General features: G+C 54.7%; 2 protein-coding genes across 2 annotated transcripts; both read right to left on the minus strand.

Moving 5' to 3' along the window:
- Window positions 1–5,691: 5,691 nt before the first annotated feature.
- Window positions 5,692–8,101, minus strand: LOC141735653 (adenosine 5'-monophosphoramidase HINT1-like; the record flags this gene model as incomplete). Its single annotated transcript, XM_074568705.1, is given in 4 exon segments — window positions 5,692–6,031; window positions 6,843–6,947; window positions 7,975–8,004; window positions 8,006–8,101. Coding segments are annotated over 4 exon segments (396 nt in total), but the record flags the coding sequence as incomplete, so codon positions are not given.
- A 5,248-nt stretch (window positions 8,102–13,349) lies between these two features.
- On the minus strand, window positions 13,350–15,805 carry LOC141735476 (adenosine 5'-monophosphoramidase HINT1-like). Its single transcript, XM_074568322.1, has 3 exons — window positions 15,658–15,805; window positions 14,502–14,606; window positions 13,350–13,689 (listed from the first exon to the last, which is right to left on the minus strand). The coding sequence occupies exons 2-3, from the start codon at window positions 14,568–14,570 to the stop codon at window positions 13,525–13,527; spliced, it is 234 nt and encodes a 77-aa protein (XP_074424423.1). The 5' UTR covers window positions 14,571–14,606; window positions 15,658–15,805; the 3' UTR covers window positions 13,350–13,524.
- Window positions 15,806–16,241: the final 436 nt, after the last annotated feature.

The following is a 16,241-nucleotide window of genomic DNA, read 5'->3' on the forward strand; positions in this document are numbered from 1 at the left end:
TTTAATGTAAGTATTGAAGCCGGAAAAGGACGTGAAGTCCTGATCCATAATCCTGCATAATCACTTTCCTCCTGACTAAAAGGTTCCTTTGAATTAACATATAGATTTAAGGCCTGGCAAATCCAGTCTTCAAAGGATCCAAAAACAGGCCAAAAGACATGTGGTTTTAAAGGTTTCTTTGGCCATTCAATCATACAATAGTGAACTAATTTTAATTTACTTTTTCCTTTTCTGGGGCCCCTTTCATTCCAATTCCTAATCATTATTCCTAATGGACTTTCCAGTGGTATATCTGGTAATTTGCTCCCTTTCCTCTGGTCCTGGGTCTTCGATTTTGTCTGACCCATCTAGGAATTTTACTGTGGCAATTCCTACAGCCCTTGGTTACCAGTAAGAGTGTCTTGCAGGGGGTTTAGGACCTATCACCCACCCACGAATCCTATAGGAATCGCTTCGGTCCTTCACCGGCCAAGTCCCTCGCGGGAGATTGGAACCGCGGTTAGAAGACCTCCACAATCACTTCGGAACCAGGTTCCGTCTCAATCACACTCTTACACACAGGCAACCGAATCCCACCCAATCGAACGGTATACACTTTAAATAGTTACGACTCCGTCATCTTCGTTCGGATCTTCGCGCGCAGAATTACGGGTAAAATAAAATAAACTGCTGCAGCCGGCAAGGGAGCTCATAAAAATAAAAATCAAAATCTTTTCTTTGCTTGCCTTTACTCAGGTTCAGGATGGCATTAGTCCCGACCTGACCTGATCAGGAGCCACCTAATGGTGGGGCGCCCCTCCTAGATCAAGTCAGAATTCAGGAACTAAGACCATCCCGGACGAGCCCCCAAATTGTGATAAATGATTTAATCGCAAACAGGATTCCAATTAGAATTTATAATTTATTAAAGGAATAAAGGCAAGCAAACAGCGCTGGGTGTGCCGGGAGTCTCTGCCCAACCAAGACACACACCTTACAGACCCCATTTTTGGTTTATATCTCCTATACTAATACATATTCATAACTGTCTCTAAAATGGTTGGCCCTTGCCAAAAATGGGTGTATCCCCCCTCTTACAGGTCACTATGCAGATAACAACAGGACCGGTTTAAGTTGGTATTCTAGAATGTTCGCCAGGTGGCTCCTGCAAAACACAGACACGATAGACACACCGTCTCGTCTGCGGCCATACAGACAAAACAATCAAAGGTCACACTTCACCCTGTGGCCCTAACACTGTTCCACACTGACACGAATCAGTTAAGCACAATTCACATGTTGTTTAAATAAACTGCACTTTTTTAAGTAGCTAGTCGTTTTGGTTTCTCACTGAACGCGACCAAAGACTCGAGAGTGGCCGTGCTAGTTCATGAGCACGACTAGACTGAAGGTGCAGTCCACTATTAGTGTATCCAAATCGTAACAGTTTAATACATATTAAATGCGATTGGACTGATAGTGCTGAATTGGGCATCGCTCAGAATTTAAACCTAGCCGCACCTAGCCTCCCACCTCGGTGAGGAGTGTTAGAACGCAAGGGGGTTTATTTTCTGCCAAAACCGCTTTGCCCCTTTTCACGCAACAGTGGGGGGGCACAGATCGAGATAGGATTTGCGCTAAGCTGGGTAGGAGGCTCGTAGAAAAACAGGCAGTGCCCCCAAAGCTGCCCAAGGGTGGTCTCTGGTGCCCTGCACCCCCGGGGATAGTGAGCAATTTGATTGGTCTACACAACTGTATTGTAACATGTATAAACCCTGCTTTCCTCTGTAGCGGGCTAAGGATATCCTTAGCCGCCTTTGCGGCAAGGGCACGTTGTCGGCTCACGTTCAACTTGATGTCCACCAGGAGCCCCCCACGTCAGCAAAGCTGCTCTCCAGCCAGTCGGCCTCCAGCATCTACTGGTGCATGGGGTTGTTCCTCCCCAGTGCAGGACTTGCGTATGTTCAGGTTCCTCAGGTGGTCTCGAACCGGATCCTTTCCTACGATGGGAGGGACTTTGTTCCCCCAGTCCCTGCCTTGAGGTTCAGGGACTTGGGAGATGCGGGAACAGTGATTGCCGGCGACAACGGAGGAGAAAAATCCTTGAGTGCCTCGGCCTTCTCCATGTCGGTTGGCGCTAGCTCTCCTGTCTTACCTATCGGAGGGGGGTGGGGGTGGGGGTGGTGTGCGTTTTCTTTAGTCTTCCTTTTCTGACCAACGCACCTGTAGAAGCCCTTCTTATGATTCTTCTTCACATCCCTTGCCAAATTTAGCTCCAGCTGTGCCTTAGCTTTCCCGACCCCATCCCTATATTCTTCCCAGGATGCGTGTCTCTGCTTCCACCGCCTACGCATTTCCTCCTTGCGCTTCAGCTCGACCAGAAGGTCCTTACTCAGCCATGCTGGGCTCCTGCCTTCCTTGCCTGATTTCATAGAATCGTCTAGGTCGGAAGGGACCTTTAAGATCATCGAGTCCAACCATTAACCTAACGCTGCCAAAACCACCACCAAACCACGTCCCTAAGCGCCGCGTCTACCCGTCTTTTAAATACCTCCAGGGATGGTGATTCAACCACTTCCCTGGGCAGCCTGGTCCAACGTTCGATAACCCTTTCCGCGAAGAAATTTTTCCTAATATCCGTCCTAAACCTCTCCTGGCGCAACTCGAGGCCGTTTCCTCTCGTCCTATCGCCTGTTACTTGGGAGAAGAGACCAACCCCCGCCTCGCTACAACCTCCTTTCCGGTAGTTGTAGAGAGCGATAAGGTCTCCCCTCAGCCTCCTTTACTCCAGGCTAAGCCACCCCAGTTCCCTCAGCCGCTCCTCATAAGCCTTGTGCTCCAGACCCCTCACCAGCTCCGTTGCCCTTCTCCGGACACGCTCCAGCACCTCCGTGTCTTTCTTGTAGTGAGAGGCCCAAAACTGAACACAGTATTCGAGGTGCGGCCTCAGCGGTGCTGAGTACAGGGGGACAGTCGCTTCCCCAGTCCTGCTCGCCACGCTATTCCTGATACAGGCCAGGATGCTGTTGGCCGCCTTGGCCACCTGGGCACACTGCTGGCTCACATTCAGACGGCTGTCTACCAATACCCCCAGGCTCTTTTCTGCCGGGCAGCTTTCCAGCCACTCTTCCCCAAGCCTGTAGCGTTGCACGGGGTTGTTGTGACCCAAGTGCAGGACCCGGCACTTGGCCTTGTTGAACCTCATACCATCGGCCTCGGCCCATCGATCCAGCCTGTCCAGATCCCTCTGTAGAGCCATCCTACCCTCAAGCAGATCGACGCTCCCGCCCAACTTGGTGTCGGCTGCAAACTTACTGAGTGAGGGTGCACTCGATCCCCTCGTCCAGGTCGTTGAGAAAGATATTAAACAGAACCGGCCCCGGTACTGAGCCCTGGGGAACACCACTTGTGACCGGCCGCCAACTGGATTTAACTCCGTTCACCACAACTCTCTGGGCCCGGCCCTCCAGCCAGTTCTTTACCCAGCAAAGAGTACGCCCGTCCAAGCCACGAGCAGCCAGTTTCTCCAGGAGAACGCTGTGGGAAACGGTGTCAAAGGCTTTACTAAAGTCTAGGTAGACGAATTTCTATTTTCCCATTTCTTACGCGTGGGAATCGAGAGCTCTTGTGCTCGAAGAAAAAACGTCCTGAAAGAGCTGCCAGCTCCCTTCTGCTCCTTCTGCACAGGGGCTTCCAACTCCTCCTGTTTGTTACCTGTGCTGCGCGCAGTGGTATAGAGGCACTTCAGTTGGGCTGCCGACCGTGTCGCCTTTCTGGAGGATCAAGCCCCAAGTCCTTTGCGGCATTTCTCAGGGGTTCCCCTGTTGGTTCCTAACGCATCAGCAGCCCCTGGCTCTTCTCTGTTGCTCAGAACTCCATCCCCTTCCCCCGCTGAGCCTAGTTTAAAGCCCTCCTTGTAAGTCCGGCCAGCTTGTTGGCAAAGACCCTCTTGCCCCGCTTGGTCAGGCGAATCCCATCAGCTCCCAACAGACCTGGCTTCTCAAAGGTACACCCGTGATCACAGAAGCCAAAACCTCGCGTATGGCACCAGCTACGCAGCCAGGCATTCACCTGTTCAATTCGTCTCCTCCTTCCTGGACCCCTCCCTCTGACTGGGAGGAGAGAGGAGACCACCACCTGTGCTCCTGATCCTTTTAACATTGCTCCGAGGGACATAAAGTCTCTTTGGAGGGTTCTAAGTTGCCTCGTCAGACCCTACGCGGAATAGTAGGAGCGCATGATAACCTGCAGGGATCACCAGGCTCGGCAGCCTCTCGGCGACGCCACGGATGCGAGCCCCTGGTAGGCAGCAGACTTCTCGAGAGAAATGGCCTGGACGGCAAACGGGTGCGTCGGTGCCTCTCAGTAGGGGATCTCCAATTGCTAACACCTTACGTGCTTTTCTGGTGGCACTGGTTCTGATGCGGGCGGGAGGTTGGGTCAGCTTTGCGTGGTTGGCTTGGCCAAGTTAACCAAGCTCACACCCACCTCCTTATAGCTGTTCCTGGGTTTCCAACACGCGCACACAAAGAGCATCCAACAGGCTCCGCACATTTTCATCCCTTCGCACGCAGGAGTTCCGGTGCCTTGTCTCTTTCATTACCAAGTGAGAACAAAGGGAGACTAGAGCCCTCTGCTCACAAGAGCCTCTTATTGCTCAGAAAGAAGGCTTTTTCTCTTGAAATTTCCCCCCCTCGAAGCAACTGGATCCCCAGCGATTTCCCGACTTTCCTGTCTCCAAAACGTCCTGTCTCCAAAACCCCAGTCACTATCGTTCCTTAAAGCACCAACCCCCTTCAACACTTCTACATGGAGGAATCTGCCCTTTAGGCTTTGTGATGGATTGACCTCGGCCGGCTGTCAGGGGCCCGCCCAGCCGCTCTCTCACTGCCCCTCCTCAACAGGACAGGGGGAGAAAATAGGATGAAAAAGTTCCTTCAGGAAACATCCACCGGCCGGACCCACAGGCAGCAGGGAAATACCTGCCCCGGACAGCGCTTTGCCCTTTCTTCAATAGGTTTTCCCAGGGGCGCCCCCGGCTTCGCTGAGCCGCTCAGCTTTGGCCTGCGGCAAGTCCAGTGCCTAGCTGGCTGGCACCAGCTGCGTCCAGCACAGGGCAGACCCTGGCCTCTTCTCACACAGGCTACCCCCGCAGGCCGCACCTGGAGCGCCGTGTCCAGTTCTGGTCCCCACAATTCAAAAAAGAGACGCAGACCGACTGGGGAAGGTCCCAAGGAGGGCCGCAAAGATGACCAAAGGGCTGGAGAACCTGCCCTAGGAGGAAAGGCTGAAGGAGTTGGGTCTCTTCTCCCTTGCAGAAGAGAAGGCTCGCGGGGGAGGGAACCTCATCGCAGTCTGCCAGTACTTAAAGGGCGGCTACAAAGAAGAGGACGGAGGCTTTCCCACAAAAGCACCCTTGTATGGCATGCCTGTAGCGTCGCATACAGTATTTTCTAAAGGTGTTGCAGCAGCAGCCGCCTACACTGGCTTTACGTACATTTGCGTACCGCTTCCAAAGAGCCAAGAGTGCTTCCTACAGGACGCAGGAGACTGCTAAGCCGTCCCAGCGTCACGCTTCAAATGACTGGCCAAATCACTATCTATCTATAGAACACTGTTAACAGACCGACACAGTCCACGTACTTACACTCCGGGGAGACGCCGTTTTAACTTGCGGAACTATTTCCCTCAGTAAGACGCACAAGACGGAGGTGAGATCCCCATGCTAAATCTTTATTGTGCAACTGCTGCTCACAGCTTTTATTACCTTCCACAGACACGCGGCACAAAACATTCGACATCAACAGTGCCTAGATCGACGGGCAACAGACGAAATCCATTCAGCGGCGATTCGTACACGTGCAGCAGCTCTTGCGGTGCAAAAATCTCAGCCAGGCGGCCAGCCCAACCGACGGCCACCCAGAATACGTAGATGTACGTGACAGACAGGCTGCCCACCCTCGGGCCCTTCATCCGCAACCATCCGGAATCCATCGGTCAGGCCCAGGTGAGCAGCACGCTGCTTGCCAACAATCATTAAATGCCCAAGAAGCTGGAGAAGGAAGTACAAAACCATAAATAAGTAAAATAAAAAGCCACACACAAGAAGGGGAGAGGGCAGGGAGGGGAGGAATGAGAGCAGAGAAGCACCCAGAGAAACCAGTTAGCCAACTCCTAGCAATTCAACCACTGCGCTTCAAATTACTGTCTGTCCGCCTGCAACCGGCATTTCCCGAGCAAAGCTACAAAGACCGATTACGCACACTGTAGGGGGGAGGGAAGAAAGAGGGCTACGCAATTGTTTTCAAGCTAGACAGTAATGGACTACAAAACAGCCACAGAAGCTAAGTTTGTCTCCGGGTTAAAGCCCCCCGTTATCTCTTCAGGCAACATACGCAACTCGGGTGGAAAATAAGCTTCAGGCTGCCTTTTGCGTGGGTTTACAAAGTCTCTGAACTTGACTTTTATAGCCAAAAGCGAAGCATCCAGCACCTCTCGACCAGCTTTGCCCTTCCTCACCCCCGACCTGCCAAAAACCCCAAGCCCTCTTCTCCGTATTAGAAGAAGTACTACTCCTCCTCTTGCTCTAAACCGTGACAGTAGGCATCACCCTGCGCTCCAAAACAACACTGCATTTTGCACCAGGAGTACGTACCCAGGGATGAGCATTGCTTTATATCGCTACTTTCGGTCAAAAAGCTCAGCTCCATTACAAGCCAGAGAGAAAAGATTATAGCGCCAGAAAACCCAAACCAGCCTACCGTGCCCTATCAAGAGGAAAAGGGGGGATGGGAAAGAGTCTACTAAATTAGGAACTAACGACAGGTACAGTTTAGCGTACAGAAAGCTTCCACAGTACTTACACATTCACCAGGATCTTCTGCTTCGCATAACCTCATAATTGCCTCCTTAGGCATGGCTAGGAAAAGCGTCGGAGCTTGGGGTGAAAGATCACGGAACGCAAGGCGCTGGAGGAAGAGTAAACAGTTAAAACGTCATTGGCTTCAGAGAAAGGTAATAATAGCTTAAGCAAATCAATATGCCCCACTGAACTCCTACAGAAGCAGACTACCGGATACCCCAAACGCAAGCCGAAACGTTGATTTTTCTTACGCGATATTAATGCTTTCTGTACAAAAAAATACAACGTCTTTACAGAGCCCCCTCCAGAAGTGGGATTCAGCATGCAAGGTGATGGGGGCAAGGAGGCGGGCCAGTACTTCAGACTAGCGACCTCCAGTACGTTTTAATTCGGGTCGATCGTTTCCTAAGGATGACGAGTTTCTGGATTTACTTTTTTGGTAAAGAAAAATAAGAAAAGCTGTAACAATCCAGTTTGGGGGCGCAGAACCAAAGCCTAGCACAGCAGAGCTGCGAAATCTCTACAGTGCTATTAGGAGGCACATCAAGACCTGCGTTTCTCCTACGCAGAACTAACTCATTACGGTCACCACTCAGACGTTCACCGTTTACATACATACGCCTGGAATCCCCGAGGAGACTGACTGCGTGCGCTTAATCTAAGGTTTCAAGACTGTCGTCCTACACGAGGTAGGACCACTCGCATCCCTCGGCAGCAAACTTTGCACGACTTGCAGTGCCAAAGGGATATCACGCGGCAAACGTCTGCGGCTGCCACCAAGTGCCTTACCGTCAGAGGCCCTCCTCTACGCACGCACGCGCGCACGCGACACGGCGGGGCTGGGAACCGAGGCGAGCCGGCCAGCACCAGCAACCCAGTACGCGCCACGGCAGCCGGGGGCGGGGGGGCCGCACCGAAGAAGCGCGATGTTATAGGGATCGCGCAGTAGAGAGCGCCACAACCCAGAGAGGCCCTGTCCCTCCACCGCCCGCCCGCAGCAAGGCCGCCACCCGCCCTGCCGCGCTCCCGGGCACCGCGCAACGGGTCCTCGGCTCAGGGTGCCTGCGAGCGCGGGGGGAGGGGGGGACGGGGGGAGGGAGGAGGAACCGCGCTCAGAGCAAAGCCGCGGCTACCTCCTCGTCCTCGTAGGCGACGTTGGCGGGGAAGCACCTTGCCGATGATCTTCCCGAAAACACTGCGGGTGGCGGCGGCACCAGGCCGGGCGGCCCGCGCCCCAATAAGCTCGTCGGCCACGACAACGCCCCTTGTCGCCCCCGCGCTTCCTCCACTCGGCCAGGCCCTCCGCGGCGCCCATTGGGCCGCCAGATGGCCGCCGGCCGATCCCGCGTCTCGATTGGCTGTCTCGTCTGTCGTTTTCGCTTGTCCCCGGCCCCCCGGCGGGTCCGCCCTCGTCGACCTGGTGCTTAGCGGGGCTCAGGGAGTTTGCGTGCCCTCGGGGCGCGGAGGGATCCGACCTGGGGGCGGAGGGAGAAGACGTTGGGCCAGTCCGCGGAGGGATCCGTGCCGTGTAGTGCTGCGACCCTGTGGGCGGGCGACGAGGTCTCAGAAGAGGCTGTTGTAGCTACAAGTACTATTGACTGTTATTTATTACCGCGTCAACTCCACCCCAAACGTGCTTGTGGCTTTTTGGTGCTGCTCCCTCCAGTCAAAGGACTGCTTTTGCCAGGGCAGGGCAGGCCTTAACTTTTCAGAACACTCCCCAGAACCGACAGAAGTTGCTCTCAATTGTTCCCTGCAAGCCCCGCTTGGATTGCAGACGTTTCTAAGCTGCGCGCCTCCTGGGAGAAAATACAATACAAAGCGTGTCTTCAGCACTGGTGGCTCGAGGGCTGTGGGTGTGGGTGTGTGTGGGGGGGCGCAGATCGAGATAGGATTTGCGCTAAGCTGGGTAGGAGGCTCGTAGAAAAACAGGCAGTGCCCCCAAAGCTGCCCAAGGGTGGTCTCTGGTGCCCTGCACCCCCGGGGATAGTGAGCAATTTGATTGGTCTACACAACTGTATTGTAACATGTATAAACCCTGCTTTCCTCTGTAGCGGGCTAAGGATATCCTTAGCCGCCTTTGCGGCAAGGGCACGTTGTCGGCTCACGTTCAACTTGATGTCCACCAGGAGCCCCCCACGTCAGCAAAGCTGCTCTCCAGCCAGCCGGCCTCCAGCATCTACTGGTGCATGGGGTTGTTCCTCCCCAGTGCAGGACTTGCGTATGTTCAGGTTCCTCAGGTGGTCTCGAACCGGATCCTTTCCTACGATGGGAGGGACTTTGTTCCCCCAGTCCCTGCCTTGAGGTTCAGGGACTTGGGAGATGCGGGAACAGTGATTGCCGGCGACAACGGAGGAGAAAAATCCTTGAGTGCCTCGGCCTTCTCCATGTCGGTTGGCGCTAGCTCTCCTGTCTTACCTATCGGAGGGGGGTGGGGGTGGGGGTGGTGTGCGTTTTCTTTAGTCTTCCTTTTCTGACCAACGCACCTGTAGAAGCCCTTCTTATGATTCTTCTTCACATCCCTTGCCAAATTCAGCTCCAGCTGTGCCTTAGCTTTCCCGACCCCATCCCTATATTCTTCCCAGGATGCGTGTCTCTGCTTCCACCGCCTACGCATTTCCTCCTTGCGCTTCAGCTCGACCAGAAGGTCCTTACTCAGCCATGCTGGGCTCCTGCCTTCCTTGCCTGATTTCATAGAATCGTCTAGGTCGGAAGGGACCTTTAAGATCATCGAGTCCAACCATTAACCTAACGCTGCCAAAACCACCACCAAACCACGTCCCTAAGTGCCGCGTCTACCCGTCTTTTAAATACCTCCAGGGATGGTGATTCAACCACTTCCCTGGGCAGCCTGGTCCAACGTTCGATAACCCTTTCCGCGAAGAAATTTTTCCTAATATCCATCCTAAACCTCCCCTGGCGCAACTCGAGGCCGTTTCCTCTCGTCCTATCGCCTGTTACTTGGGAGAAGAGACCAACCCCCGCCTCGCTACAGCCTCCTTTCCGGTAGTTGTAGAGAGCGATAAGGTCTCCCCTCAGCCTCCTTTACTCCAGGCTAAGCCACCCCAGTTCCCTCAGCCGCTCCTCATAAGCCTTGTGCTCCAGACCCCTCACCAGCTCCGTTGCCCTTCTCCGGACACGCTCCAGCACCTCCATGTCTTTCTTGTAGTGAGAGGCCCAAAACTGAACACAGTATTTGAGGTGCGGCCTCAGCGGTGCTGAGTACAGGGGGACAGTCGCTTCCCCAGTCCTGCTCGCCACGCTATTCCTGATACAGGCCAGGATGCTGTTGGCCGCCTTGGCCACCTGGGCACACTGCTGGCTCACATTCAGACGGCTGTCTACCAATACCCCCAGGCTCTTTTCTGCCGGGCAGCTTTCCAGCCACTCTTCCCCAAGCCTGTAGCGTTGCACGGGGTTGTTGTGACCCAAGTGCAGGACCCGGCACTTGGCCTTGTTGAACCTCATACCATCGGCCTCGGCCCATCGATCCAGCCTGTCCAGATCCCTCTGTAGAGCCATCCTACCCTCAAGCAGATCGACGCTCCCGCCCAACTTGGTGTCGGCTGCAAACTTACTGAGTGAGGGTGCACTCGATCCCCTCGTCCAGGTCGTTGAGAAAGATATTAAACAGAACCGGCCCCGGTACTGAGCCCTGGGGAACACCACTTGTGACCGGCCGCCAACTGGATTTAACTCCATTCACCACAACTCTCTGGGCCCGGCCCTCCAGCCAGTTCTTTACCCAGCAAAGAGTACGCCCGTCCAAGCCACGAGCAGCCAGTTTCTCCAGGAGAACGCTGTGGGAAACGGTGTCAAAGGCTTTACTAAAGTCTAGGTAGACGAATTTCTATTTTCCCATTTCTTACGCGTGGGAATCGAGAGCTCTTGTGCTCGAAGAAAAAACGTCCTGAAAGAGCTGCCAGCTCCCTTCTGCTCCTTCTGCACAGGGGCTTCCAACTCCTCCTGTTTGTTACCTGTGCTGCGCGCAGTGGTATAGAGGCACTTCAGTTGGGCTGCCGACCGTGTCGCCTTTCTGGAGGATCAAGCCCCAAGTCCTTTGCGGCATTTCTCAGGGGTTCCCCTGTTGGTTCCTAACGCATCAGCAGCCCCTGGCTCTTCTCTGTTGCTCAGAACTCCATCCCCTTCCCCCGCTGAGCCTAGTTTAAAGCCCTCCTTGTAAGTCCGGCCAGCTTGTTGGCAAAGACCCTCTTGCCCCGCTTGGTCAGGCGAATCCCATCAGCTCCCAACAGACCCGGCTTCTCAAAGGTACACCCGTGATCACAGAAGCCAAAACCTCGCGTATGGCACCAGCTACGCAGCCAGGCATTCACCTGTTCAATTCGTCTCCTACTTCCTGGACCCCTCCCTCTGACTGGGAGGAGAGAGGAGACCACCACCTGTGCTCCTGATCCTTTTAACATTGCTCCGAGGGACATAAAGTCTCTTTGGAGGGTTCTAAGTTGCCTCGTCAGACCCTACACGGAATAGTAGGAGCGCATGATAATCTGCAGGGATCACCAGGCTCGGCAGCCTCTCGGCGACGCCACGGATGCGAGCCCCTGGTAGGCAGCAGACTTCTCGAGAGAAATGGCCTGGACGGCAAACGGGTGCGTCGGTGCCTCTCAGTAGGGGATCTCCAATTGCTAACACCTTACGTGCTTTTCTGGTGGCACTGGTTCTGATGCGGGCGGGAGGTTGGGTCAGCTTTGCGTGGTTGGCTTGGCCAAGTTAACCAAGCTCACACCCACCTCCTTATAGCTGTTCCTGGGTTTCCAACACGCGCACACAAAGAGCATCCAACAGGCTCCGCACATTTTCATCCCTTCGCACGCAGGAGTTCCGGTGCCTTGTCTCTTTCATTACCAAGTGAGAACAAAGGGAGACTAGAGCCCTCTGCTCACAAGAGCCTCTTATTGCTCAGAAAGAAGGCTTTTTCTCTTGAAATTTCCCCCCCTCGAAGCAACTGGATCCCCAGCGATTTCCCGACTTTCCTGTCTCCAAAACGTCCTGTCTCCAAAACCCCAGTCACTATCGTTCCTTAAAGCACCAACCCCCTTCAACACTTCTACATGGAGGAATCTGCCCTTTAGGCTTTGTGATGGATTGACCTCGGCCGGCTGTCAGGGGCCCGCCCAGCCGCTCTCTCACTGCCCCTCCTCAACAGGACAGGGGGAGAAAATAGGATGAAAAAGTTCCTTCAGGAAACATCCACCGGCCGGACCCACAGGCAGCAGGGAAATACCTGCCCCGGACAGCGCTTTGCCCTTTCTTCAATAGGTTTTCCCAGGGGCGCCCCCGGCTTCGCTGAGCCGCTCAGCTTTGGCCTGCGGCAAGTCCAGTGCCTAGCTGGCTGGCACCAGCTGCGTCCAGCACAGGGCAGACCCTGGCCTCTTCTCACACAGGCTACCCCCGCAGGCCGCACCTGGAGCGCCGTGTCCAGTTCTGGTCCCCACAATTCAAAAAAGAGACGCAGACCGACTGGGGAAGGTCCCAAGGAGGGCCGCAAAGATGACCAAAGGGCTGGAGAACCTGCCCTAGGAGGAAAGGCTGAAGGAGTTGGGTCTCTTCTCCCTTGCAGAAGAGAAGGCTCGCGGGGGAGGGAACCTCATCGCAGTCTGCCAGTACTTAAAGGGCGGCTACAAAGAGGACGGAGGCTTTCCCACAAAAGGTCGGACGCAGCGTTCAAGGGCAACGAAGGATGGCCCTGCTTTCCCATGCCCGTCTCCCTTTTTTAATAGCTGTTAAAGAAAGATGAAGTTGGCTGTCTCCCTGCGACGTAGCTTTGGTTTGGGTCTGGCTGGGATGGAAGGTAACTTTCCCCACAGCAGCCCTCATAGTGCTGTGCTTCGTAGCTGTAGCTGGAAGGGTGTTGATAACACACCAGTGTTCTGGCTACTGCCGAGCAGTGCTCCCACAGCATGGAGGCTGTCTCTCCAGCCACCCCCACCCCCACAGTCCAGTAAGCTGGGGGTGGGCAAGAGGCTGGCAGGGGACACAGCCAGGACAGCTGACCCAAATGGACCAAGAGAGATATTCCACCGTGCTATGGAAGCACCACAGCTGCCATTCAGACCAATTGTTTTCTCCTACCACGTCCCTCCTCAGCAGAAAAGGGATTATCAACGGGGCCTTATCACGCAGCCCTTGATGAAGTGCTCCAACAGGAGTTGGATGCTTCCAACGCATTGCACTGTGCCGAAAGCACCCTTGTATGGCATGCCTGTAGCGTCGCATACAGTATTTTCTAAAGGTGTTGCAGCAGCAGCCGCCTACACTGGCTTTACGTACATTTGCGTACCGCTTCCAAAGAGCCAAGAGTCTGCTTCCTACAGGACGCAGGAGACTGCTAAGCCGTCCCAGCGTCACGCTTCAAATGACTGGCCAAATCACTATCTATCTATAGAACACTGTTAACAGACCGACACAGTCCACGTACTTACACTCCGGGGAGACGCCGTTTTAACTTGCGGAACTATTTCCCTCAGTAAGACGCACAAGACGGAGGTGAGATCCCCATGCTAAATCTTTATTGTGCAACTGCTGCTCACAGCTTTTATTACCTTCCACAGACACGCGGCACAAAACATTCGACATCAACAGTGCCTAGATCGACGGGCAACAGACGAAATCCATTCAGCGGCGATTCGTACACGTGCAGCAGCTCTTGCGGTGCAAAAATCTCAGCCAGGCGGCCAGCCCAACCGACGGCCACCCAGAATACGTAGATGTACGTGACAGACAGGCTGCCCACCCTCGGGCCCTTCATCCGCAACCATCCGGAATCCATCGGTCAGGCCCAGGTGAGCAGCACGCTGCTTGCCAACAATCATTAAATGCCCAAGAAGCTGGAGAAGGAAGTACAAAACCATAAATAAGTAAAATAAAAAGCCACACACAAGAAGGGGAGAGGGCAGGGAGGGGAGGAATGAGAGCAGAGAAGCACCCAGAGAAACCAGTTAGCCAACTCCTAGCAATTCAACCACTGCGCTTCAAATTACTGTCTGTCCGCCTGCAACCGGCATTTCCCAAGCAAAGCTACAAAGACCGATTACGCACACTGTAGGGGGGGGGGGAAGAAAGAGGGCTACGCAACTGTTTTCAAGCTAGACAGTAACGGACTACAAAACAGCCACAGAAGCTAAGTTTGTCTCCGGGTTAAAGCCCCCCGTTATCTCTTCAGGCAACATACGCAACTCGGGTGGAAAATAAGCTTCAGGCTGCCTTTTGCGTGGGTTTACAAAGTCTCTGAACTTGACTTTTATAGCCAAAAGCGAAGCATCCAGCACCTCTCGACCAGCTTTGCCCTTCCTCACCCCCGACCTGCCAAAAACCCCAAGCCCTCTTCTCCGTATTAGAAGAAGTACTACTCCTCCTCTTGCTCTAAACCGTGACAGTAGGCATCACCCTGCGCTCCAAAACAACACTGCATTTTGCACCAGGAGTACGTACCCAGGGATGAGCATTGCTTTATATCGCTACTTTCGGTCAAAAAGCTCAGCTCCATTACAAGCCAGAGAGAAAAGATTATAGCGCCAGAAAACCCAAACCAGCCTACCGTGCCCTATCAAGAGGAAAAGGGGGGATGGGAAAGAGTCTACTAAATTAGGAACTAACGACAGGTACAGTTTAGCGTACAGAAAGCTTCCACAGTACTTACACATTCACCAGGATCTTCTGCTTCGCATAACCTCATAATTGCCTCCTTAGGCATGGCTAGGAAAAGCATCGGAGCTTGGGGTGAAAGATCACGGAACGCAAGGCGCTGGAGGAAGAGTAAACAGTTAAAACGTCATTGGCTTCAGAGAAAGGTAATAATAGCTTAAGCAAATCAATATGCCCCACTGAACTCCTACAGAAGCAGACTTCCGAAAAGTCAGAAGCAGACCCCAAACGCAAGCTGAAACGTTGATTTTTCTTACGCGATATTAATGCTTTCTGTACAAAAAAATACAACGTCTTTACAGAGCCCCCTCCAGAAGTGGGATTCAGCATGCAAGGTGATGGGGGCAAGGAGGCGGGCCAGTACTTCAGACTAGCGACCTCCAGTACGTTTTAATTCGGGTCGATCGTTTCCTAAGGATGACGAGTTTCTGGATTTACTTTTTTGGTAAAGAAAAATAAGAAAAGCTGTAACAATCCAGTTTGGGGGCGCAGAACCAAAGCCTAGCACAGCAGAGCTGCGAAATCTCTACAGTGCTATTAGGAGGCACATCAAGACCTGCGTTTCTCCTACGCAGAACTAACTCATTACGGTCACCACTCAGACGTTCACCGTTTACATACATACGCCTGGAATCCCCGAGGAGACTGACTGCGTGCGCTTAATCTAAGGTTTCAAGACTGTCGTCCTACACGAGGTAGGACCACTCGCATCCCTCGGCAGCAAACTTTGCACGACTTGCAGTGCCAAAGGGATATCACGCGGCAAACGTCTGCGGCTGCCACCAAGTGCCTTACCGTCAGAGGCCCTCCTCTACGCACGCACGCACGCGCGCACGCGACACGGCGGGGCTGGGAACCGAGGCGGGCTGGCCAGCACCAGCAACCCAGTACGCGCCGCGGCAGCCGGGGGCGGGGGGGCCGCACCGAAGAAGCGCGATGTTATAGGGATCGCGCAGTAGAGAGCGCCACAACCCAGAGAGGCCCCGTCCCTCCACCGCCCGCCCGCCCGCCCGCAGCAAGGCCGCCACCCGCCCTGCCGCGCTCCCGGGCACCGCGCAACGGGTCCTCGGCTCAGGGTGCCTGCGAGCGCGGGGGGAGGGGGGGACGGGGGGAGGGAGGAGGAACCGCGCTCAGAGCAAAGCCGCGGCTACCTCCTCGTCCTCGTAGGCGACGTTGGCGGGGAAGCGCCTTGCCGATGATCTTCCCGAAAACACTGCGGGTGGCGGCGGCACCAGGCCGGGCGGCCCGCGCCCCAATAAGCTCGTCGGCCACGACAACGCCCCTTGTCGCCCCCGCGCTTCCTCCACTCGGCCAGGCCCTCCGCGGCGCCCATTGGGCCGCCAGATGGCCGCCGGCCGATCCCGCGTCTCGATTGGCTGTCTCGTCTGTCGTTTTCGCTTGTCCCCGGCCCCCCGGCGGGTCCGCCCTCGTCGACCTGGTGCTTAGCGGGGCTCAGGGAGTTTGCGTGCCCTCGGGGCGCGGAGGGATCCGACCTGGGGGCGGAGGGAGAAGACGTTGGGCCAGTCCGCGGAGGGATCCGTGCCGTGTAGTGCTGCGACCCTGTGGGCGGGCGACGAGGGCTCAGAAGAGGCTGTTGTAGCTACAAGTACTATTGACTGTTATTTATTACCGCGTCAACTCCACCCCAAACGTGCTTGTGGCTTTTTGGTGCTGCTCCCTCCAGTCAAAGGACTGCTTTTGCCAGGGCAGGGCAGGCCTTAACTTTTCAGAACAC

The sequence above is a fragment of the Larus michahellis genome, chromosome W (genome assembly GCF_964199755.1).
Source record: "Larus michahellis chromosome W, bLarMic1.1, whole genome shotgun sequence".
Lineage (NCBI taxonomy): Eukaryota > Metazoa > Chordata > Aves > Charadriiformes > Laridae > Larus > Larus michahellis.

Coding starts and splice junctions, on each gene's coding strand:
- LOC141735476 (XM_074568322.1), bottom strand. CDS start 14,570: ATGCTTTTCCTAGCCATGCCTAAGGAGGCAATTATGAGGTTATGCGAA. Junction 13,690..14,501: donor CAGAAGATCCTGGTGAATGT/GTAAGTACTGTG, acceptor TTCCTTCTCCAG/CTTCTTGGGCATTTAATGAT.